The 20,106-nt window shown below is 38.3% G+C and overlaps 1 protein-coding gene across 1 annotated transcript; it reads left to right on the top strand.

The window, feature by feature from the left end:
• The first annotated feature begins 4,279 nt into the window (after positions 1 to 4,279).
• Positions 4,280 to 7,927, top strand: ctsl.1 (cathepsin L.1). Its single transcript, XM_028001122.1, has 9 exons — positions 4,280 to 4,415; positions 4,685 to 4,789; positions 4,883 to 5,025; positions 5,377 to 5,574; positions 5,652 to 5,843; positions 7,005 to 7,170; positions 7,256 to 7,361; positions 7,447 to 7,550; positions 7,705 to 7,927. The coding sequence occupies exons 2-8, from the start codon at positions 4,690 to 4,692 to the stop codon at positions 7,544 to 7,546; spliced, it is 1,005 nt and encodes a 334-aa protein (XP_027856923.1). The 5' UTR covers positions 4,280 to 4,415; positions 4,685 to 4,689; the 3' UTR covers positions 7,547 to 7,550; positions 7,705 to 7,927.
• The last annotated feature ends 12,179 nt before the right edge of the window (positions 7,928 to 20,106 follow it).

The raw sequence follows: 20,106 nt of genomic DNA, 5'->3' as shown, positions 1-20,106 counted from the left end.
CAACATAAGAGGAAGGGGAAATTACGGGAATGGAAATTCTTCTTTTGCTGTACCGTAAGCCAGTTTCAGTTTTGCCTCCGGAGAACAAACTCATTATTTCCCCTAAGCTTGTGTGGAGACGCCCTTAAACACATTCTCCAACCACTTCCAAGTTTATATAAACCTTTGATCCATGAAACTGGACAGAATAAATGTGTTTTTTTATCTATTTGCTACTATGTTGACTCCTGACTTGCTTTTGCAGGTGTAGTAAATGATTGGTAGAACTCCAGATCAGTCACAACCTTCAGCGCCGTGCAGAGCTCCTCGTGACTCCAACCGTGCTTACACACATAAACACACTTGTGATGCTTCTCATTCTATAGGTCATAGTTACTCAGCAGATTGCAGTTGACTGAAAACAAATATCATGAAGACTAAAGAACACAGCAGACAGTACAGAGAGAATGTTATTTAAAGCAGGGTTAGGTTCTGAAACAATATCTCACAGAGCTCTGGTTAATCCATCATCTGAACATGAGAGGATTATGGCACAATTGCAAATGTGCCAAAGTAATTTGAAAGGTCAGGTTCAGGTAGCTGTGAAGAACCACAGAAACCTACAACTCAAGTTGGAGAGCCTGTTATCAGGACCAGTTTGAGTCTAAAACCTCCAGTTTGCTACAAGCCATGTGGGTGAAGTCCTTTGGTCAGATGAGACCAGAATTAATTTTTTGGTATGTGCGGTATGAAACTAACACTGCATATGATCATAAACCCACTATCTCAACAGGAAGCACGGTGGTGGAGGATGCTTTTCCTACACAGAGGAGAAAAACCTGCTAGAGACAAACCTAAAAAAAATCTGCTGCTGCAACTGCAGCCAAACATGGCTGCACAAAGCAAATAAATGTACATCACACTTTTTAGATTTCATTTGTATGTAAGAGGATTACGGCTACTGAAAAAAACTGCTTTTCTCAGACATTTAAAGTCAGAATTTCTTTTAAAACCATTAAATCTTTTTGCTTTGATATCACTTTTATGCATGGAATCCCAATTAAATTACATTAAGGTGTGTGTTTTAAAAACTGTAGCAGTATGTACACCATTGCAATGCACTGTAAAACACAATCTAAGGATTGATGACAGCGTCTAGAAGTCATATCCTCAGGGTTGTATTCTCTTTTCATTATTGTATGTCATGTACACTAACAATTACAGAAACCATTGCAGATCAAGTTATTATCAGCTTGTTACTGGGCAAGGAGAGAATGACTCACCTGGTCAGCTGAAGGATTTTATACTTAAAACTAAATTACAGTGCAGAATCTTTTAGTCATATAAATATCGAGGCGTTATCTTTGACAGGAAGCTGACATTTAGTGAAAATTCTGATGACATCTGTAAAAAAGCACATCAAACATTGCACTTCCTCCTTAAATGGAATCAATTTAGAGTTTGTAAAAAGTTGATGATCGTTTTCTATGATCATTTGTTACTGTACTTACATTTGCTTTTATCACCTGGTTTGGCAATCTATTAGTAGGAGACAATAACAGGATGAAAGCAATAGTAAAACTGGTAAAATTAACCAAAAGCAAGAATGAACAGATTTAACAACTCTTTTTGTTACTCAGGCCATTTCTTCAAATTTGATTCTTCTTCTGGATTTAATCAGGATTATATGGTTTACATTTTGAAAGTAAAGTAATACCCTTCTTGCAGAGTCAAACAGTAATACATAACACTAAATTCTTCTAGAATTAGATATTTAGATAACAATCCACATAGATGTGTTTTTAAAAAAATGCTCTTTCAGTTTCAGTTTGTCTGACTGCATAAAACAGAAAAACACAAGATAGTTTTCAAGACTCACGTGATCCTGTCTATTTGCATCCTGACTGCAAAGCAAAAAGTAAAATTAGACTGAGCTTCAACAAAGATAAAAAAATTATACCTCATGATCAAATGTCATCTTGATAGCCGAGCTGCAGAAATAATCATGAAGTAGAAGCAAACACAGGAGATCACTAATCAGAGGTAGAGGCATCATCCCTCTAAATACATCCAGATGTCTCATCTGAGTCAACGTGTGTTTTTTAGCACACAGTAAAATCTTACAATGTGTAATGGAGGTTTTGGGACCTTTTGTGAGCACTTTGCCATAATCAGACTCACTTTTTGCTCTTTGTAGGTTTGGTCCATAGTTGAGGCATGCATGTCATATAGCAGAAGCACTTATTTATCTCTAACATATTTCTATTTCTAATTAAACAGAAAATTCTTGTGGCTTTTTAAAAACGTTTTGTCTTCAAATATCAAACATCTGTAAACTAAATGACAGTTAATTGTGTTTATCTAAAATTAAGAACATCTACGTCATTTCTTAAAGTGAGCTATGTTTGTTTACTACTGCAGGAGACTGACAGACTGACTGAGTCCACAAAAGCAAATAAATATGACTTGCGTAACGTTTTAGCTTGGTTATCAGTTCTCTTTGCTTTTTACTCTATCTTTATGGTTTAAGCTCTGTCATGAGACTAAGAGCCTTGTGACATCCAAGAGGTAGACTGGCATGAGTTGGGAATAAATGTGTATATATCACACCACTTTAACTTTTCAATGTATTGTGACGCTACAACAACAAACGTCTTGGGATTTTATGTGACAGACCAACATGAAGGAGAATTAAGGGATTCTTAAAACATGTTTACAAATTAAAATCTTAAAAAGTGTGGAGTGCATTGACTTTCTAACTTCTTCAAATCCTAAATTTTCAGAATTGCTCTAATGAGTAAAAAAAAAAAAACCAACTCAGTTGTGAGTTTATTCAATCAATGGATTCGGGCCAAAGTAAACGAACTATAGATGAAAAATTTCCTCACATAATGAACAACCAAAACTTTGAAGTCTGATTTACTGAGATGCAAATTGTCAGAGGTGCAGATCTACAGTCACTTTTGTGTGTCTTTTCTAATTTCTTTATCACAGAGTCAGGCGGCCATGTTAGATTTTGACATTTGAGTTGTTGTGACGTTCCATCTATTCTACTCCAAATTCTCGGGAATTTTGACTTTTTTGTAAAACTACGACCAAACCTGCAAGTGCCAATGAAGAAGCAACCTTTTTGTGTTCAGAGCAAAAGAATGTTTTAGAATGGACCAGTCAAAGTCCAGACCAAATTCTAACTTGAAAACAGATGGACAAAAGTCTCAGGCTTTAAATGTGCAAAACTTGTAGAGAGACAATCTAAAAGACTTCCCATTGTCCTTTGATTCAGAAAGTATTAGATCATGTGCACAACACCTTCCTCAGATTTTTATTTGTAAAAAACAAAAATCTTGTATCATTTCCTACCACTTTGTAAAAATTCAGTACTTTGTGTTCTGGAAAATAAATAATACATTCAAGTCTGAAGTAAGAAGAACTCTTCTCAGTTTCGTGTTTATTTCTACACATTTTAACAGTGCAGCTTGTTTAACACTGAAGACCAGGGACCAAGTAAGACAAAGGAAGAAACTTTGGACTTAAAAAAAAAATAAAAAACTTAAAACTTAAATCTTAATCACAGCTAACTTAGAGTAAGGGTTTCTCACAGTGGGTGCTCTGTGTGTTGATGTGTTCAGAGCCTGAGAAGACTTCCTCCAGAAGGTTATAAAAAGTTATCAAAGTTGCAGAAGTGTGATTTTTTTGTTTGTGTTTTCATCAATCTAGACAGAATTTATTTTTGTGGAGTGAGTGGAGTTATTTCAGCCCAGATCGTTTTAAAGAGGTAAAGATGGAGCAACATTTCATGTAAACCCTCATAATTCAGGTAACTATAATTGAGTGGGTGTTCGCTGAAGTTGGCCTGCTTTAGGAAACAGAAACACACCGGGTTCTGCACGTTCAGTATGTTCCAATGCACCATTGTTTTGCCTACTAGGTTTCATAAAAAACATGTGGGTGTGAGTGCATGCCAAGCCTGTTTAATTAATTTTTTTTTTTATGTCGTTAGATTTTGTCTGGAACTCAGAAGAACCCCCACTTCTCTGACTGGAAGCAGGCTGAAAGCAACAGAAAATCCCAGCTGTGGTATTCAAATGAAAAATATTTTACCATCACATGTTACATGACTGTAAAATCTCAAACCAACAAACTGCTGAGTGACGTCACGTCGCAGAAACCCCAAATGAGTAACTGATGCTGCTTATTTTGCTGAGGTTGAATCTATTTGACATCATGCAAGCTTCTCATAACTTCTAACTCCACCTCTTACTTGTTTTAGTGCTTTACTTGTTATCTTTTTTGTTTATGGGCTCCTGACAGCCACCTGACTGGAATGCTGTAATCATAACAGTTGTCATCTATATAAGAAACTCTTTCCAACACACCTCTGTCACCAACGGGAGGAAATACATCTGTCTTCAGCCCAGAAACAAAGATAGGTGCAGGTAAGAGCACATAAGACCTAATACACGTTCTGTTATATACTAACATTAAAACAAAGGGGGAAAGGAGCGAGAGGAAGAGGTAAAAGAGACATTCATTAAAAGTAGGTTACAGAACTAAAGTTCTGCTGCTGAGAGTTGGTAACATCAAACATCAAGGAAGCGCCTGAAAAAAGCAAAAGAAGAAAAGCTGAAGTGAAAGAGATGATGTATAACCTGTGTGGTTTCCTGTAACTCAAACAAGTTTTTGTTTTTTATCTGTTCGTGTTCAGCCAAGATGAAGATCCTGCTCTTTGTTGCTGCTGCTCTGGCTGTGGCCAGCTGTGCAAGCATCTCACTGGAAGACCTCGAATTTCATGCCTGGAAACTGAAGTTTGGTGAGATCCTGCGTCCTCTAACTGCATTTTGTGTGTAGATTATGTTCTCCTCTTTGTTTTGTTTTCTAATGGATTTTTGTTTCTTTATTCCAGGACGGACTTACAGCTCTCCATCAGAGGAGGCACAGCGGAAGGAAATCTGGCTCAACAATCGCAAACTGGTTCTGGTTCACAACATCATGGCAGATCAAGGCATCAAGTCATACCGCCTTGGAATGACCTACTTTGCTGACATGGTATATGCATGAAAATCATCTTCCATTTCACCTTTATTGTCACCACTTTATTTGACTGGATGCTAAGATTTATTAATATATTTCATCTCTTTATCTTTTGTGTCATCTGTGGAGCTCTGAGGGAGGCTGCTGGGCTTCTATTTCCAATAATATAACTTTATTATGTAAATATAGACATGAATAAATATGTTCTTAGCTTTATTTCTTGTTATTCTTTCATATTTCAGCTATGTTTCACCTACAAGGCAACCAGACCCATCACATTGCCTGACAAGGCTGTCAGGAAGGGGCAGGTTAAGAAAAAATAAATATTTCTCTATGATGACTCTGAACTCGGTTCTTCTTCTCCAGGAAAATGAAGAGTACAGGCGTGTGATTTCTATGGGCTGCCTGCGTTCATTCAACGCCTCCCTGCCTCGCCGTGGCTCTACTTTCCTCAGCTTGTTCGACGCCAACGATCTACCCACATCTGTTGACTGGAGGGACAAGGGATACGTTACAGATGTCAAGGATCAGAAGGACTGCGGCTCCTGCTGGGCTTTCAGCACGGTACGCTCCACAATAACTTAGTGTTTCTTTTGAAATCAGGAAACTCTTCTCTTAAGAAAACCATTTCTCTGTTGCAGACCGGTTCCCTGGAGGGTCAGACCTTCAGGAAGACCGGGAAGCTGGTGTCTCTGAGTGAGCAGCAGTTGGTTGACTGCTCTGGTGACTATGGCAACATGGGATGCAACGGCGGCTTGATGGACAACGCCTTCAAGTACATCCAGGCTAACGGTGGGATTGACATAGAGGATTCCTACCCTTATGAGGCCGAGGTGAGAAAAAATGTTACTTAAACTTCAAACAAAATAGAATCAAAGAATTGTCAACATTCAAATCAACTTATTGAGTGCTAAAAGTTTGAATGAGTGAACAATGCTGCCATCTTCTGGATGTAACATGTACTTGCATTAATCCTGAAAGCTAACGGAAGCTTTGTGTCTGGACATTTAAAAAAAAAAATTTTTTTGCATGACATTTGCTGTATTTATGCAAATGGAACAATATTTGTTTGTATTTTTTTAGAGAAAGCTTCTATTTTGTGATTTCCCCCCCCCCCCGAGTCATGGGGAATGCTGAATAATATGCTTAATATGTTTTTAAATAAAAGCATATTAAGCATATTATTCAGCATTCCTTTTAGTAATTTTAGTGTCACTAAATCCAGTTCGAAATCTGTTGCTTTTAAATACATTGCAATTCAAATTTTTTCACACCCAGCTCTTAAAATCCATAAAATAATTTCAGGGTTAACAGTGTTTTTTGTTGTTTTTCTGCAAATCTACCAATTTCAAGGAGGTGGATTGGAATAAATAAATCTTATTTTTGATAACTTTTAAGTGCTTAAAATTTCATAAAAGTCATAGCTATGCATCAAGATTGAAATTGATAATATAATTTTTAAAAAGTAGGAGAAAGTATATCAATGCATACTATATGTCAATCTTTAAATTAAGGTTTTTTCGGAACACATTTTTAAAAACTTGATCAGAATCATTGTTGCTGTCGGTTTTTCACATTTCCAGACTTTGTTAAAATATTATATTTATATATATGGGATAAGAAAAACATTTAATTACTAAAACAGGAGTCTAGAGAGTAACTTTTATTTTAGAAAATGCAAGAATATTTATGAATTGTAAGAACTGCAGTTAATGATGACAATCATTAAGCAAAAATAAAATAATAAAAAAAAACATTTATTGTGTTTGCAAAATTGTGCTTGTCAGGGCTGATAATATGCTGATAAATTATATTTCTTTCACAATTTTTGAAAAAGCATTTTTCGTTTTCATCACACGCTGTCTGATTTGCTAAGGGACGACCAAATGCTAAGACTGAGAAAACAGTTGAAAATGCTTCCATATAATCACATTTGATCTATTAGCATGGAAAACACACGGAGTGTGAATTGTGGCGTGTTTTCCCTCCTTCAGGACGGACAGTGCCGCTACAACCCCAAAAACGTTGGAGCCACATGCACCGGCTACGTTGATGTGAATCAAGGCGACGAAAACGCCCTGAAGGAGGCTGTGGCCACCATCGGACCAGTTTCTATTGGCATTGATGCCGGCCATTCCTCATTCCAGCTTTATGAATCAGGTCAATATGGATTAAAACCTGCAAAGAAATGACAATGGGACTTTACAATCTGACCTTTTGTCTAACCTGTGGATCTGTGTTGTAGGTGTGTATGATGAGCCTGACTGCAGCAGCACTGACCTGGATCATGGAGTGCTGGCTGTTGGTTACAGCACTGACAGTGGCCTTGACTACTGGCTGGTTAAAAACAGGTATGCATGTAGTTCATATTTACTTTGTCCTTACAAACAAACCATGCTTCTTTGAAAAAACAACATTATTTGTGTGTTTCTGCAGCTGGGGTCTTAGCTGGGGAGACAATGGATACATCAAGATGTCCAGGAACAAACACAACCAGTGTGGAATCGCCACTGCAGCCAGCTATCCACTGGTCTGAACAGGTATGCTTTAAAAAAAAAAGTTTAAATGCAAATGCTAAATAAATAAACTAAAAGCCAGAATACAAGCAGCACATGTGAGCCCAAAGCTCTGTTTATCTTCACTCTTTGGTTTACTGCCTATTTATTTCCTCTTTCTGTTTATCGGATTTTTCAGGTTCAGGACTCTTCTCAACAGAGGGAAAAAGTGACATGTAATTTGCTGTAATTCCTTTTTAAGAGCAACTGAGTCATGTGCTGTAAACTAAACATGTTTCTCTATTCTCTGCAAGTTAGAGAGAAACACAACGGCTCTTTGCCTCAGTGCACTTGTAATAAAAGTTGTTTATGAGCATTGTAAATTAATATAATGAAATAAAATGTGTCATTGGATACACACATTGCTGGTATGAGCTTTGCTTTGTCAACGTTAAGTGATTTATAGCAACACTACACATTTTTCTTCTTCTGAAAAACATAAATAGACAAAACTGCATGCTAAGCTGAGTAGTGAAGAATTAAGTGGTGAAATTTGCTAGTCTATCTGCCTTAAGCAAACATCAAACACTGGATATATTTAAACTGACAGCACAGAAAGAAATGTGCTTATTTAAAGTCAGTTATGTTTTTTAAAAATATATATAAATATGTATATGTACATATTTGATGAGTTAAAAAGAGAAAATCTGTATTCTCCCTAAATCAGTAAATTTTACTTTAGACCAGGGGTGTCAAAGTCAAATGGACGGAGGGCCAAATAAAAAATTTAGCTACAAGCCGAGGGCCGGACTGATCGAATGTTCATTGACATTTTTTTAAATGACGCATATAGTCTAGTGAACCTAATTGAACCTACTGAAAACCTAACAAATATATTCCAATATGATCAGATAAATAAAGCAACATTTTCTTATGGCTCTGTCAGTAATCTTTAATTTTCAACAGACACAACTGAAATATTTTTAAAATATAATTGGATTGAAATACAATAAAATAAAGTGCAAAAATCTATTAATCAAAAACAGCACTTTCATCAAGGAGAAGTAACATGCAGTGAAAACAAATATTAAACTTTAACTTTTAAACTTGAACTGAGTAAAAACTCTAAATATGTGATTGCACAGTAATGTTCACTTGTTTGAGGTTGAGGGTGATACTTGGTGGTGTCCCATCTTTTCCACAAGTTCATCAATGTTCGGGGTAAGGCTCTGAGCTGAGGAAATCCTCAGAATTGAGTGAAGGTGTTCAGCAGTAAGTTGACTTCTGTGTGATGTTTTGTTCAGGTTCATCAAAGAAAACAGTTGTTCACACAGGTATGTGCTGCCAAACATAGACAACGTTTGAGCAGCCTGGATGCGCAGCTACACGTGTCGCCGGCGACACATCTAAATTTGCAGTACCGTAATTCCGCCACACGTAGCGCTAAGTGGAAAAGTTCCAACGGTTTCTGAAAGGGGAGACGTTGCACTTTCCAGCAAGTATCGGGTTAATACTGTAACTTCGCAGCTGCAGAGAGTGTAATTAATCCGGGGGGCACTCCTTTAATAGATGGTATATTTCGGCAATAACTTGGTGGATATTGAAAGTTCCGGTTGTTATGGATACATGGGTAAGTACATCATCTCACAGAACATTTAAAGAACTACTTACAGTTCAAATAAGGAAGGTATTTTTTTTTCAGACGGGGTGCCGGCTTACTGCGGTCTGCGGGCCGGTTCTAATAATAAATCAAGATCATTCCAGGGGCCGTAAAAAACCTTCTCGCGGGCCGGATGTGGCCCGCGGGCCTTGACTCTGACATATGTGCTTTAGACAATATTAAGAATGTTTGTTAAAATAAATATTTTCAGAGCTGCCAAATCCCATAAATCCTACCAATGTTTGCACTTTTCTCCCCGTTGCGCTTCTGCAGGAGATATTTTATAGTTTTATTGAGTGATAGACCCCTCTAACAAGAACAAAAAACATCCCAGCTATAGGATCTACATAGTAACTGCTCTGAATCTCATATTAACTCGCCTGTTTTATCCACTCCCCAAATCCAGTTTTTGATATTTGTTTGGGATCTCTGTCTTGCTGGGACACCCAACTTTGTCCAAATCCCAGCCATCTAACTTAGTGGTAGTTCTCATTTTTGATTATTCCATTCACTTTGTAAAAAGCAGTTGTACCATTAGCAGCAAATACCCCTATAACAGCTCAATGTTTGTCTTATCTGACCATAAAATATTTCTCCAAAAGATGTTTAGCTCACTCAGGTAGTTCATGCTTAAAGTCGTTGATTTAGGATTAGGGATTCTTTCTCGTGATGAATCTGAGTTCTGTGTAATGAACTCAGAAATGTATGTTCAGCTGTGATTTCAGATTTTATATGTTCAAAACAACCAAACAAGCCTATTTTCACTTTAAATTTGAAGCTAAAATCAATCATGTTAGAATTTCTGTCAAATATTATTGTCGACATGATGTCTTTGAGAGAAGGGTGAGACTACGCTGAGAGAAAATGATTAGCTTGATAAATCAAAACGGTTAGCTTTCTTTACCTTTGAAATAGATCTTACTTTGATATTTCCTACATTTAAAACCCTGCAGAAGCTCTGGTTTGTATCCAGCCAGCAAAATCAAAACCTGCATTTTTGGAAGCAAAATGTAAAGAATGATGAATGTACAGTATAAAGTAATAAATCAAACAATATTTTGTGAAGTATTGATATGACTGGTTGCAAACTCATTAAAAATGCAGTGATATCATAAAACTCTGATATCACTCCAACAACTTTAACTTTATAATTGGACTCATATTCACGTGTAGTTAGTGTTGACCGCATTTTGTTTGATTGAATCAGATTCATACCCTAGATGTCTGTGTTTACAGTTTAAATTGTTGTGTTGCTTGGGTCATTTTAAGAGTAGTTTTACCCCTTTCTCCACTTGTTGTGCTCAGTAGTTCATTTTTTCCTGCTAATAGTCTCTGACTCACATTTTCCACCTGCTGGGGTCTGGAACATCCTTGTTAGCTGTCCTGAGATATCATCTACTGCTGCTAGTTAGGACAAACTGGCAACTCACTTACACCAACCGTCTGCAAAGAAATCCCTTAATGGAGTCTGGGCTCTTTCTATCGTCATTTATAACGCTCAGGGATTTTACATGTAATCCAACTAAATAGTGCTACTTAAATCAGTATTTGAACATCTCTTTTGAACCTTGGGCAGTGGAGAGTTGCTTAACTCTGCTGCAGATTAACGTCAGCTATAAATAAGGTTACAGTGCTGGATTTTTCTTTTGTTAATTTGTCGCAGACTGTTCAGCTTTACTGCGTTTAACTCTAATTTTCTCTCATGTAACAAAGCTTAAAGACTTCAGCATATAAATCAAGAAAAAGGTATGAGCAAAACAAGGCTAAGCATGGACAAGAATTTACAGAAATGTAATGTTAACAGAGACTAAATTGGTTTTAAAAAAGGAGAAAATGCTGAAGGCACATATAGATGAGGTGATGAAGGTCTGAGTTCGTCCTGTAACTGGTGGGTTGCTGGTTCAAACCCACTGCTTTATTTGTCTCAGTTGTTGTGCTCTTGGGCTTGACACTTAACTAGCTTGTGAATGACTTAATGTAATAATAATATATTTGGAGTTTTCTGAAATAAGTGATATGCAAGCACAAAAAAATTAACAAAATAAAATTACATTGAATCAACATAAAGTCAAATTAAAAGTGTAATAAAACAACTTATACAATGAGATTAAAAACATTTTAAATATTATGAAAACATTTGTTATTATTTTGTCATTCATTTTAGAAATACTCAAAATATAATGAAATATTACACAGTGAAATATTTCAAGTCATTATTTTTGGAAAAGTTGTGATGTGCAGATAATGAAAATCTAAAATTTATTGTGTGAATGTTAAATATTGGAAACTCATGATGTCACATCCTAATCAGATTACTCAGCAATGGTTTCCTGAGTCTCAAAATTGTCTCTCAGTCTTTGTCAGAAGGATATACAATTATTTGGAAGAAGCTGACTGAACAGATTTCTCTTGGCAACATGTAAAAATTGAAAAGTGTAGGGCCTAAATTAGAGCCCTGTGAAACTCTGTGTCTCAGTTTGTGATGCTGAGATCCTGAATTTCCCATGCATGTAAGCATTTTTTTTTCTGTCAGATATGACATAAACCACTTAACAGTTCACAGATGGCTATCCTTGTGGGTTGATTAGGTAAAATGCAATTTTCAAGTCCAATACTAGCGGGATGGTTTCTTCAGATCCAGGTTACACCTGAGGTTCTGATAAGCTTAATTAGACCTGGACTTTCGTAAATAGTTTTTCTTCAGATGCTGCTAAAACCTGTTTAAATCGTTTACAATAGTTTCCTCAGTCTAATTAATGAAGTCATACTAGGTACCTGGAAATTGCCCATGCTAAATGTCACATTAAGTCTGGTGGTGATAATATTTGATTGGAGGTGCAAAACATAGAGGCTGTGGATACGGAAAGACGGGGAACATGTTAGGGAATTAATCAGCTTGTCTGACAAAATGTGACCTTAACGTCTTTCTTTTTCCTCCCTCAGCTGAAGCAGCAGCTGTGGAAAGAGACACAGTCTGGAAGCAAACATCCACAGGCAAAGTAATTGAATGAAAGATTTAAATTATCTTTTGTCAGGCAAGCCTTGTAACAGCATAAAAAGAGTAAAAAAAAAATTCTTCCCATTTTATCAGCACCCCAGTGTGACAGTATTCAGCCAATTAGGCTTGAATGATTGTTATCCGGTGACATTATCTTCATTATTCCTTTTATTTCTGTGAGTATGAAGTAGGGCATTAGAGAGCGGGAAAAGTAAACGATGAAAAAGTTCCCAGACAGAAACAAAGGGAGACAGAAGTAGGGCGCGTAAGAGGTGAGGCAAATTAATTGGTTTTGCTAAATCCTCCTCAAACAGCAGAAGCCAATGTGGTTCCACAAAAAGGCCATTACCGGTAATCAATTTAAATCTGTTTTACCCTTCCCAAGGAAACCAATTAGGAAATTTAATTTGGCTTTTTTGATTCACAGCATAACCACAGCACAGGACAGGACATCCAATTCACTTCCTGCGGAGAGGGACAAGTGAAAACACCGGGAGATGTTGCTGCAACAAACAAAGCTATTGATTTGAGGGAAGGCTGTAAGAGCAAGAGAAGGAGGCGGAGACAGGAAGCGTGAATTAAATTCTTATTAAGAAAGAGAACAAAAACACATCCCTGCTCCTGCTGCGTCAACTGAATGCTGCCTCAGTAATTAAACCTTAGTGCAGGTTGTTTTTTTATTCATGTTCTGCAATTTTATTGGCGAAATGAATGAGTTACCTGGCTTTAAAAAACAAGAGCAGGAAATAAAAGACAACTGAAAAAAAACAAGAAAAAGAGTAGAAGCTATGAATGTATCATGAATGTGTGCATCTCATTAAGTAGATAAAAAAAAGTTTCCTATTATTTTGCTATAATAAAAATGTATAGCTAACATAATAACATAATAATATTTTTTTTATTTGTTTATTTCATAAGTTGAATCATCATATATGTTTTGCATTATCATTATTACTCTTAATAGTGGTAGTCTGTCGTAGATCCAACAACATTTTCTAATCTTATTAAATAGATTAATTAAAGTTTAACTTTTAGATAAATCCTACAAATACTACTTCAATCAACTGAAATGACTGATTTCTGCCACTAGATGGCAGCACTTGACTTCTGATGATTATCTCAACGTTTTGGGGCGCTGCTATTGGCCCGGCTCGAATCATACAAGGCTCTGGTTCAAAGTCAAATGTAGTCCTTTGATATTTGCTGTCGCACGTCCTTGGAAGGAACATGTAATACAGAGAAATATTCTTGCAACGCACATAGATACACACACACACCCACACACCCACACACACACAAGCTCAGATTGCATTTTCTTGCACCAGTGAACCCATCACACCATAACAACGCACACGATGAACACTGAATGTCCACTTAATCAACAATGTCACAGCACAATTTCAGTAGATTGGCTGTGTGGTTGGAGGAAAGTGTCAGTCAGCCGTGTCACCTATCACTGAAAACAAACAGTGTCTCCTCTGGGGACGCAGATGGGGCCAGAATATTTCTGCTCCGGAGTGTTATTCCTCAGCCGTCATGCCTTTCGGTGAGCGGTCCCTTTTGTTTGTGGAAATAGAGTGTTTGGTGGATTCTTATAATGGAGAACATGTGTGATGGCGACAGACAGGACATGACTGCATGACCGCTCACAACACTGATGTGTGCAAAAACCTGTTAAATGAATGAGTAAGCAGGAAGCCGGGAACACATGCTCACCTCTGTAATTTTGCTCCTTTAAAATCTAAGTTTTTTAACTCAGTTTTCCATCCCTCCACCCGTCCTCCATCAGCCAGCTGCAGTTCTTGGACGGTGCTGCTGGCTGCGGTCTGAGAACGACGAGTGAAGCTAACCGTCTAAGAAAAACAGCCCTGGCAAGGCCAATTACACACAGACAAAGCACTTTGCATGTTATTGTGTTCAGGATTCATGCTTGATTGACTGAGTGGGTTCTAATGAGGCCTGGGGAACGGAAGAGGAAGACAGGCTGCCTCCTTTCTTCCCTATAGACTGAGTTCCCCTCATCTTCACAGATATACAGTTGTACAGGTCTGTACTGTATGTGTCCAAACACCTATACTGGCGACAGGCACAGTACATACAGTAGGTGTAAATTGACACTGGTGTGAACATTGAGATGCACCTATAGAGAAAACAGAAGATGACCAGCAAACGTGTCTTGTATAAGATACTGCCATCAGGACTGTACAGATAGTGAGATATTACTAGAAGAGCTTCACTCCTACCAGCATCCATTAATAGCATCACTTCCACATAGGTGAAGTTACATATAGCAACAGATGGATTGGTAAGCCTTCAATAGGGATGAAAATGTCAGCTGAAGTAGTGTATCAGCTCCTGGTCTCACGTTGGACACTGAATCTCAAATCCATCCATCCATTTTCTAACACCCTTGTCCCCAGTGGGGCCCGAGGTGCTGGTGCCTATCTCCAGAGAAGGTTTCGGACGAGAGGTGGGATCACCCTGGAAAAGGTCGCCAGTCTGTCACAGATCTCAAATCCAAGTTTGAGCAAAACTTGAAATTACTATTGCATATCACCTCACAGTGAAACTGATAGAATCCTGTGTAGATTGTGAAGTCTGTGAAGTCAGCCTGCAAAGTAAAGAGGATTTTCTCAAGAATGCAACTAGATTTCAATGTTGGGGATATTATGCAAATTCGACTTTTTCAGTTTTATATCATATGCTAATGTCATTCCATCATGAAACACATATCTGGATTGTTGCTTTGACTCATTCCTCCATGTTTGAGTCTCCTGTGATAGACATGCAAGAGCAGGTCCCTCAGGGTGCATTCACACCAGTCCTGCTTAGTCTGCTTTAATCGAACTCTAGTTCATTTTCTCAGAAAGTCCAGTTCATTTGGGGAGGTGTGAATGTGTAATCAAACTCCGATGAGGTCCAAAACAGCAAACTCTGGTCTACCAGGTCCATTTCAGTTCGGTTGACGTGAACTCTGGTGAGGTTTCTGGTGAAGGCATTCTGGGTAAATACATGAAAAACAAGCGCAAGAATCTAGCACTAGTTGGAGAAATTGCTTGTGGTATTTTGGCAAAGACAATAGAGAAATCCTACAACCATTAAAATCTGACGCCTCTCCATTTTATGGTGTTTCATACAGTTGTTGGTGCAGCGCCACCACAGGCGAGGGAGGGAACAGGTTCCCAGTCCAAGTCCAGTCTTTGCATTACCTCTGCCTGACTGTCCTTTTGTCCATCTGTCTTACTCCATCGTTCCAAAACAAAGGGGTGCAATTCATTCCAAGAAACATACAAATTAATAATTTCAATATAATCCAGGCATTTTCAATTTCAGTCACATTGGCTAAAAGACAACTGATTTAAGATGTACACGAGAAAACAATATCATACTTTCTGTTGGGTGGAAGTAGTTTTAAATCAAAAGTCTCAAATGCAAGTGCAGTCATGAGTCATTAGTGGGCAAATTTTTTAAAGTTGGGTTTGGAGTCAATATATTTGTATCTTGAGTTGGGTTTGAGACCAAGTCATGTGACTTCGGTGGACCCCTCTGTCATATTGGGTTTGCATTTGTCTCTAAAATCCCTTTGCTTAAAGCTCTTTTGTGTGTCGCCTCTTTGTGCTAAATGTGGAATTTCTTCTCCGTGTGGTTGTTCAAACTACTACTTTTATTGAGGTCATTTTTTGTAATTCTGTAAGTCTGTGTGCACATTTTACATCTCTGCTCTTATTGGTCTCAGAAGGCATCTACCCTTTAAGTCCATTTTTAATACCTCCATGAGAATAGAGGCTGAATGTCCCCAGCAGAACTTTTGCTCCCTTTCTCTCCTCTTTTATAAGTCTTTTTCAACCCCTCTCCACGTGCTGCTTTCCGTTTCCTCCTTTTCCTCCACACCTCTCTCATTTATCATTTCTTGTTGCCCTTCGTTTTGCTCTCAGCCCTCTCCTTTGCCTCATTCATCTCCCCTGCCTTACCGAGGTCAGGGTGAAGGGTCAATTGCCTGGGCACACCTCCGAGCCTGTTCTTGAAGGAGCGGTCATGTATCTGAGCTTATCCTTGTGTTTTATTTCACCTGACAACTCTTTTCTACAAGAGCCCTGCACATTGAGCCCTCCATTTACTGCCACCTTGCACATATATTTCTGTATCCATTTCTGTGTAATTGAGGGTTTTAATGTGTGTGGATGCTTCCTATTGTTACTGACCTTTGTTTATTTGCCCAGTTATGTCTCCTCCTCTCCTTCTGTCTTCCTTGCTTGACCTTTTTCTCTCGCTGCATTGTCTCCACCATCGATGGCCACAGCTAATAAGGCAATTAAAGCCTAATTAAAGGAGTCTTTTGAGAGAAGGAAGGTCTCAAGCTACTTCATGAGTGAAAAGGAAGGGTGTGTTTATTTGCAGGCTTCCTAATACTTTCTCACAATTGCCACAAGGTTGCAAAAAGCCAAGAAATAAGAAAACACTAAATTTTTAAGTAATACTCTAACTGTTTTTAGACATTTCAACCAAACTGATTTTCTGTTTTTACTTTTTTCTATATAGAAAAAATATATAGAAATGTAGAATATAGAAATCATTTAAAAAGAACCTATCTGACAACATGAAATAACATAAAATTGAAACTGAAAAAGATCATTTGTCAGTCTGGAAAGGGTATGGACTCCAGGAAACCAGAGTCATCCATCCATTTTCTATAACCATCGGGGGGTTACATAAGTCAAATTTATGTCCAGTTAACTGCTGTAACACATTTCAGAAACAAGACAACGTGCTTACACCCTGGCCAGGTCACCAGTCAATCACATGGCAACACAGAGACACATCAGGAGGTCATTAAAGATCCTGGAACAACATTTTAAACACTCATTTGCTTCAGCCCAAAAAGTCCTGATGATTGTGATCTGAGGAGACAACTTCGGGAGGTGAATGTCCTGTTAAAAATAATGTAAACTATCACAGCATTTGAGGGGAAAAGAAACGCGTCATACTGATAGTCAAATATGGTGGCAGAAATGTCATGATGTGGGTTTGATTTCCTGCGCCAGAACCTGGACAATATCATTGTCTGACCCATAAGTTCTGTTTTCTTAAAGGAAAAAAACCTAAAGGGAACAAACCAAAATTAACCTTCTGAAGTGGTGTAGTCAAAGTCGTATGTAAAAGGCTGTGGACTGACATCAAACAGGCTAAAAACTCTTCAGTATGGCTCAAATTCCTCCGCAGTAAAGTGAAAGACTCATTGCCACAACCACTACATACTTTCTGCAGCTTGGATTAGACAGTTTGTTACTACTTTTTCTGCCTTTTGTATTACTCAGGTTATCTTTGTGTGATTTCAAAATGAATTTGTTAATCTGAAAGATTTGAGTCTGTCTTCAAAGGAGAAAGCAAGCAATCTGTAAGCTGACAAATACTTCTTGCACACCATCATATATATTGTAAGGTTTTGCACAGTTCCTAGCGTATTTATATAACCAGGATCAGCCCACTCATTGTTGTAAAATTTGCCAGCAAAGATCAAAGATGAAGCATGTCTGCCAGGCTACCTCTGCTTGGCACCCTGACGCAAAACCGTGGATTAAACAGGGGAGCAGGAAAGGGGAAGAGGTTCAACACAAGGCCGTGTGAGGCGCGATGATCCTCTCTTTGGGAGCTGCTTGTCACAAAGGTCTCCTGTGAATCTGTGTTATTTTTGGCACATCGCAGAAGCCCCCTTCTTACATCCTGATGTATACGATTGCTGTTTGCTCTTGTAGTCTGAAACAAAATCTTTACCCCTGATTTAGAAGGTACTTACAATGCATTAGCCTTGTGGTAATTACTAGAAACTCAATTAGAAGAAACCGCTGAAGACCCGAACCAAACTGGAGGGCTTAAGCTGCAACGCTAGTAAATGGATTTGGAGTTAATTTAGTGAGTCAGAGGGTGAAACAGCCATCAGTGATGTTTTAAGCTGCAGCAGCAACCTGAGCGCTCAGAGCTCTCTGTACCGTGGGCTGATCTCGTCTGTAGTCTCAGCTCAGTTGGCATTCAGCGTCACTTTGAACTGAGTGCAGCAATTAAAATGCTGTGGGAGTTTCATTTTCACGTATGCCTCCGACACCCTGCATTCAGCATGTTCTTTTTTTAGTTTATTATTACTTAGTGGGATTTACATGTGTCCAATCTTACGTTCTCGCCTCATATCCTCTTTGGAATAGCAGTTTTTATATTTTATTCATGAATATTTCTATGTTCTTTTTAATGCCGCAGGGCATTTTATGACCCGAAGCTGTGCTCGCCTGTATCCTGTGAAGAACTGCGTTAACACTTGTTTGGTGGTACAAACAAAACATCCTTAACAGAAAATCAAGCATTTTAGTCCTTGAAAAATTGATGCCAAGACATAGAGGGAGCAGTATTATTTAGTGCAATAAAAACAAACTTTGCTGGGATCCCTACAGGACAAAGTTTTATTGGCGACACATTCTGTAAAGTACCTCAAACACACAGTAACTCCTCTGTGCCACAAATAAGTGAAATATATTATAGGCTGATTTTAGCAGCCATGTTGTGGTTTATGAGAACCTCAGACACCTGCACCTCAGGGGACTGTATTGCAAACCGAGCTGGCATTCCAATATATCACATATTGGAATCCCATCTAAATCTATGGAGAGAGCAGATGGACTGCACCTCGGAGAAATGGTGGGTGGAAAAGCCTGCCTGCCTGTCCCTGTATGCTTACTTCTGAATGCTCCTAGCGGTGCCAGCATGTGTGTTGGCGTGTGTGTCCATGTTGGTAGTACTGCAGGATCTTGGATTTGGCCTCGGAGTGAAGTTGTGTGAGTGCGTGTGTGTGTCTCGTTGTGTTTTGCGGGCTGGTGAGTGGGTGTGCATGGCTAGAGAACTGCTGTGCCTCCCTCTTCTTGGGACCAGATGGTGATGGAACCTGCCACTGCTCTCCACTGTTTCTGACAGGGAGATGAAGAAACAAAGAAAAACAACTCCATAGGTCACGTATAATGCTGTCATTGTTGCTTATCTTTGAGAATGCATACTGTGCCTTTCAGGAATTATCATTTTTCCGCATTAAAGTAACCTGATTTTATCTGTTTAAAATAGTTAAAGAACAATTCAGATCATATTTTACAGCCAGAGAACCTAAGAACTTTGAAACATGAAGCAATAAATATCAGGCTTTTTATTTAATTAAAAAAAAAGACTTCCAACTCAATTTGGGATGACAATAGATGCATTAATTGGTCACTAGAACTTTACATAAACTTCAGGGACATCTCATTTTTAATTCATAGGGTTTAGTATTACCGTACTTGTGGCCCACCATATACTGTACAGCTCCAACTCTTCATGAAAGGCTTTCCACAAGGTTAAGGAGTATTAAAGGGAAATTGTGATCCTTTGGATGAAAAGGCCTGGATCACAGTATCCACTCCAATTCATCCCAAGCATGTTCTTTCAAGTTTAAATCAAAACTCCGAGAAGGCCAGTTATTCTGCACCGGTCCAAGGTCATGTTGGAGGCCATCGCAAAAATATTCCCACAACGTTGGAAGAATGAAATTCTTGAAAATATATTGACATGTTGCCGCATCAAAAACCAAACCACAATCTCCTGTGGACCAAGCTTTACTCTTGACACTGCGCAGTCATGTAATTATTGACCTTCTAGCAACTGCTTAACTCAGACTCATGCTGGATTTCATGAGGCATATCCCATCACTCCAGAGAACAGTCCTCCACTACTGAGTCCAGTGGAGGTGTCTGCATTTGATACTTTGCATTTAAATTGGAGGTGTAAGACTTGGATGTAGCTGGCCTGACATGGAAACACCATTGCAAGAATTTCTTGACACTGTTTTTGAGTTAATTTGCAGGAAATCACTCAGAACCTACTGATCCCTGTCTGTCTGGCCTACTACTTTGTATCTGAGTTGCTGCTGTTTC

The sequence above is a fragment of the Xiphophorus couchianus genome, chromosome 19 (assembly GCF_001444195.1).
Source record: "Xiphophorus couchianus chromosome 19, X_couchianus-1.0, whole genome shotgun sequence".
Classification (NCBI taxonomy): domain Eukaryota; kingdom Metazoa; phylum Chordata; class Actinopteri; order Cyprinodontiformes; family Poeciliidae; genus Xiphophorus; species Xiphophorus couchianus.
This window is presented reverse-complemented; position numbering and strand designations above follow the sequence as displayed.

What these genes read in the sequence shown, in the direction of transcription:
- ctsl.1 (XM_028001122.1), top strand. Translation starts at nt 4,690, where the DNA reads ATGAAGATCCTGCTCTTTGTTGCTGCTGCTCTGGCTGTGGCCAGCTGT. An exon ending in TGACCTACTTTGCTGACATG is followed by an intron (nt 5,026 to 5,376) that starts GTATATGCATGA and finishes CTTCTTCTCCAG; the next exon opens with GAAAATGAAGAGTACAGGCG. An exon ending in CCTGCTGGGCTTTCAGCACG is followed by an intron (nt 5,575 to 5,651) that starts GTACGCTCCACA and finishes TCTCTGTTGCAG; the next exon opens with ACCGGTTCCCTGGAGGGTCA.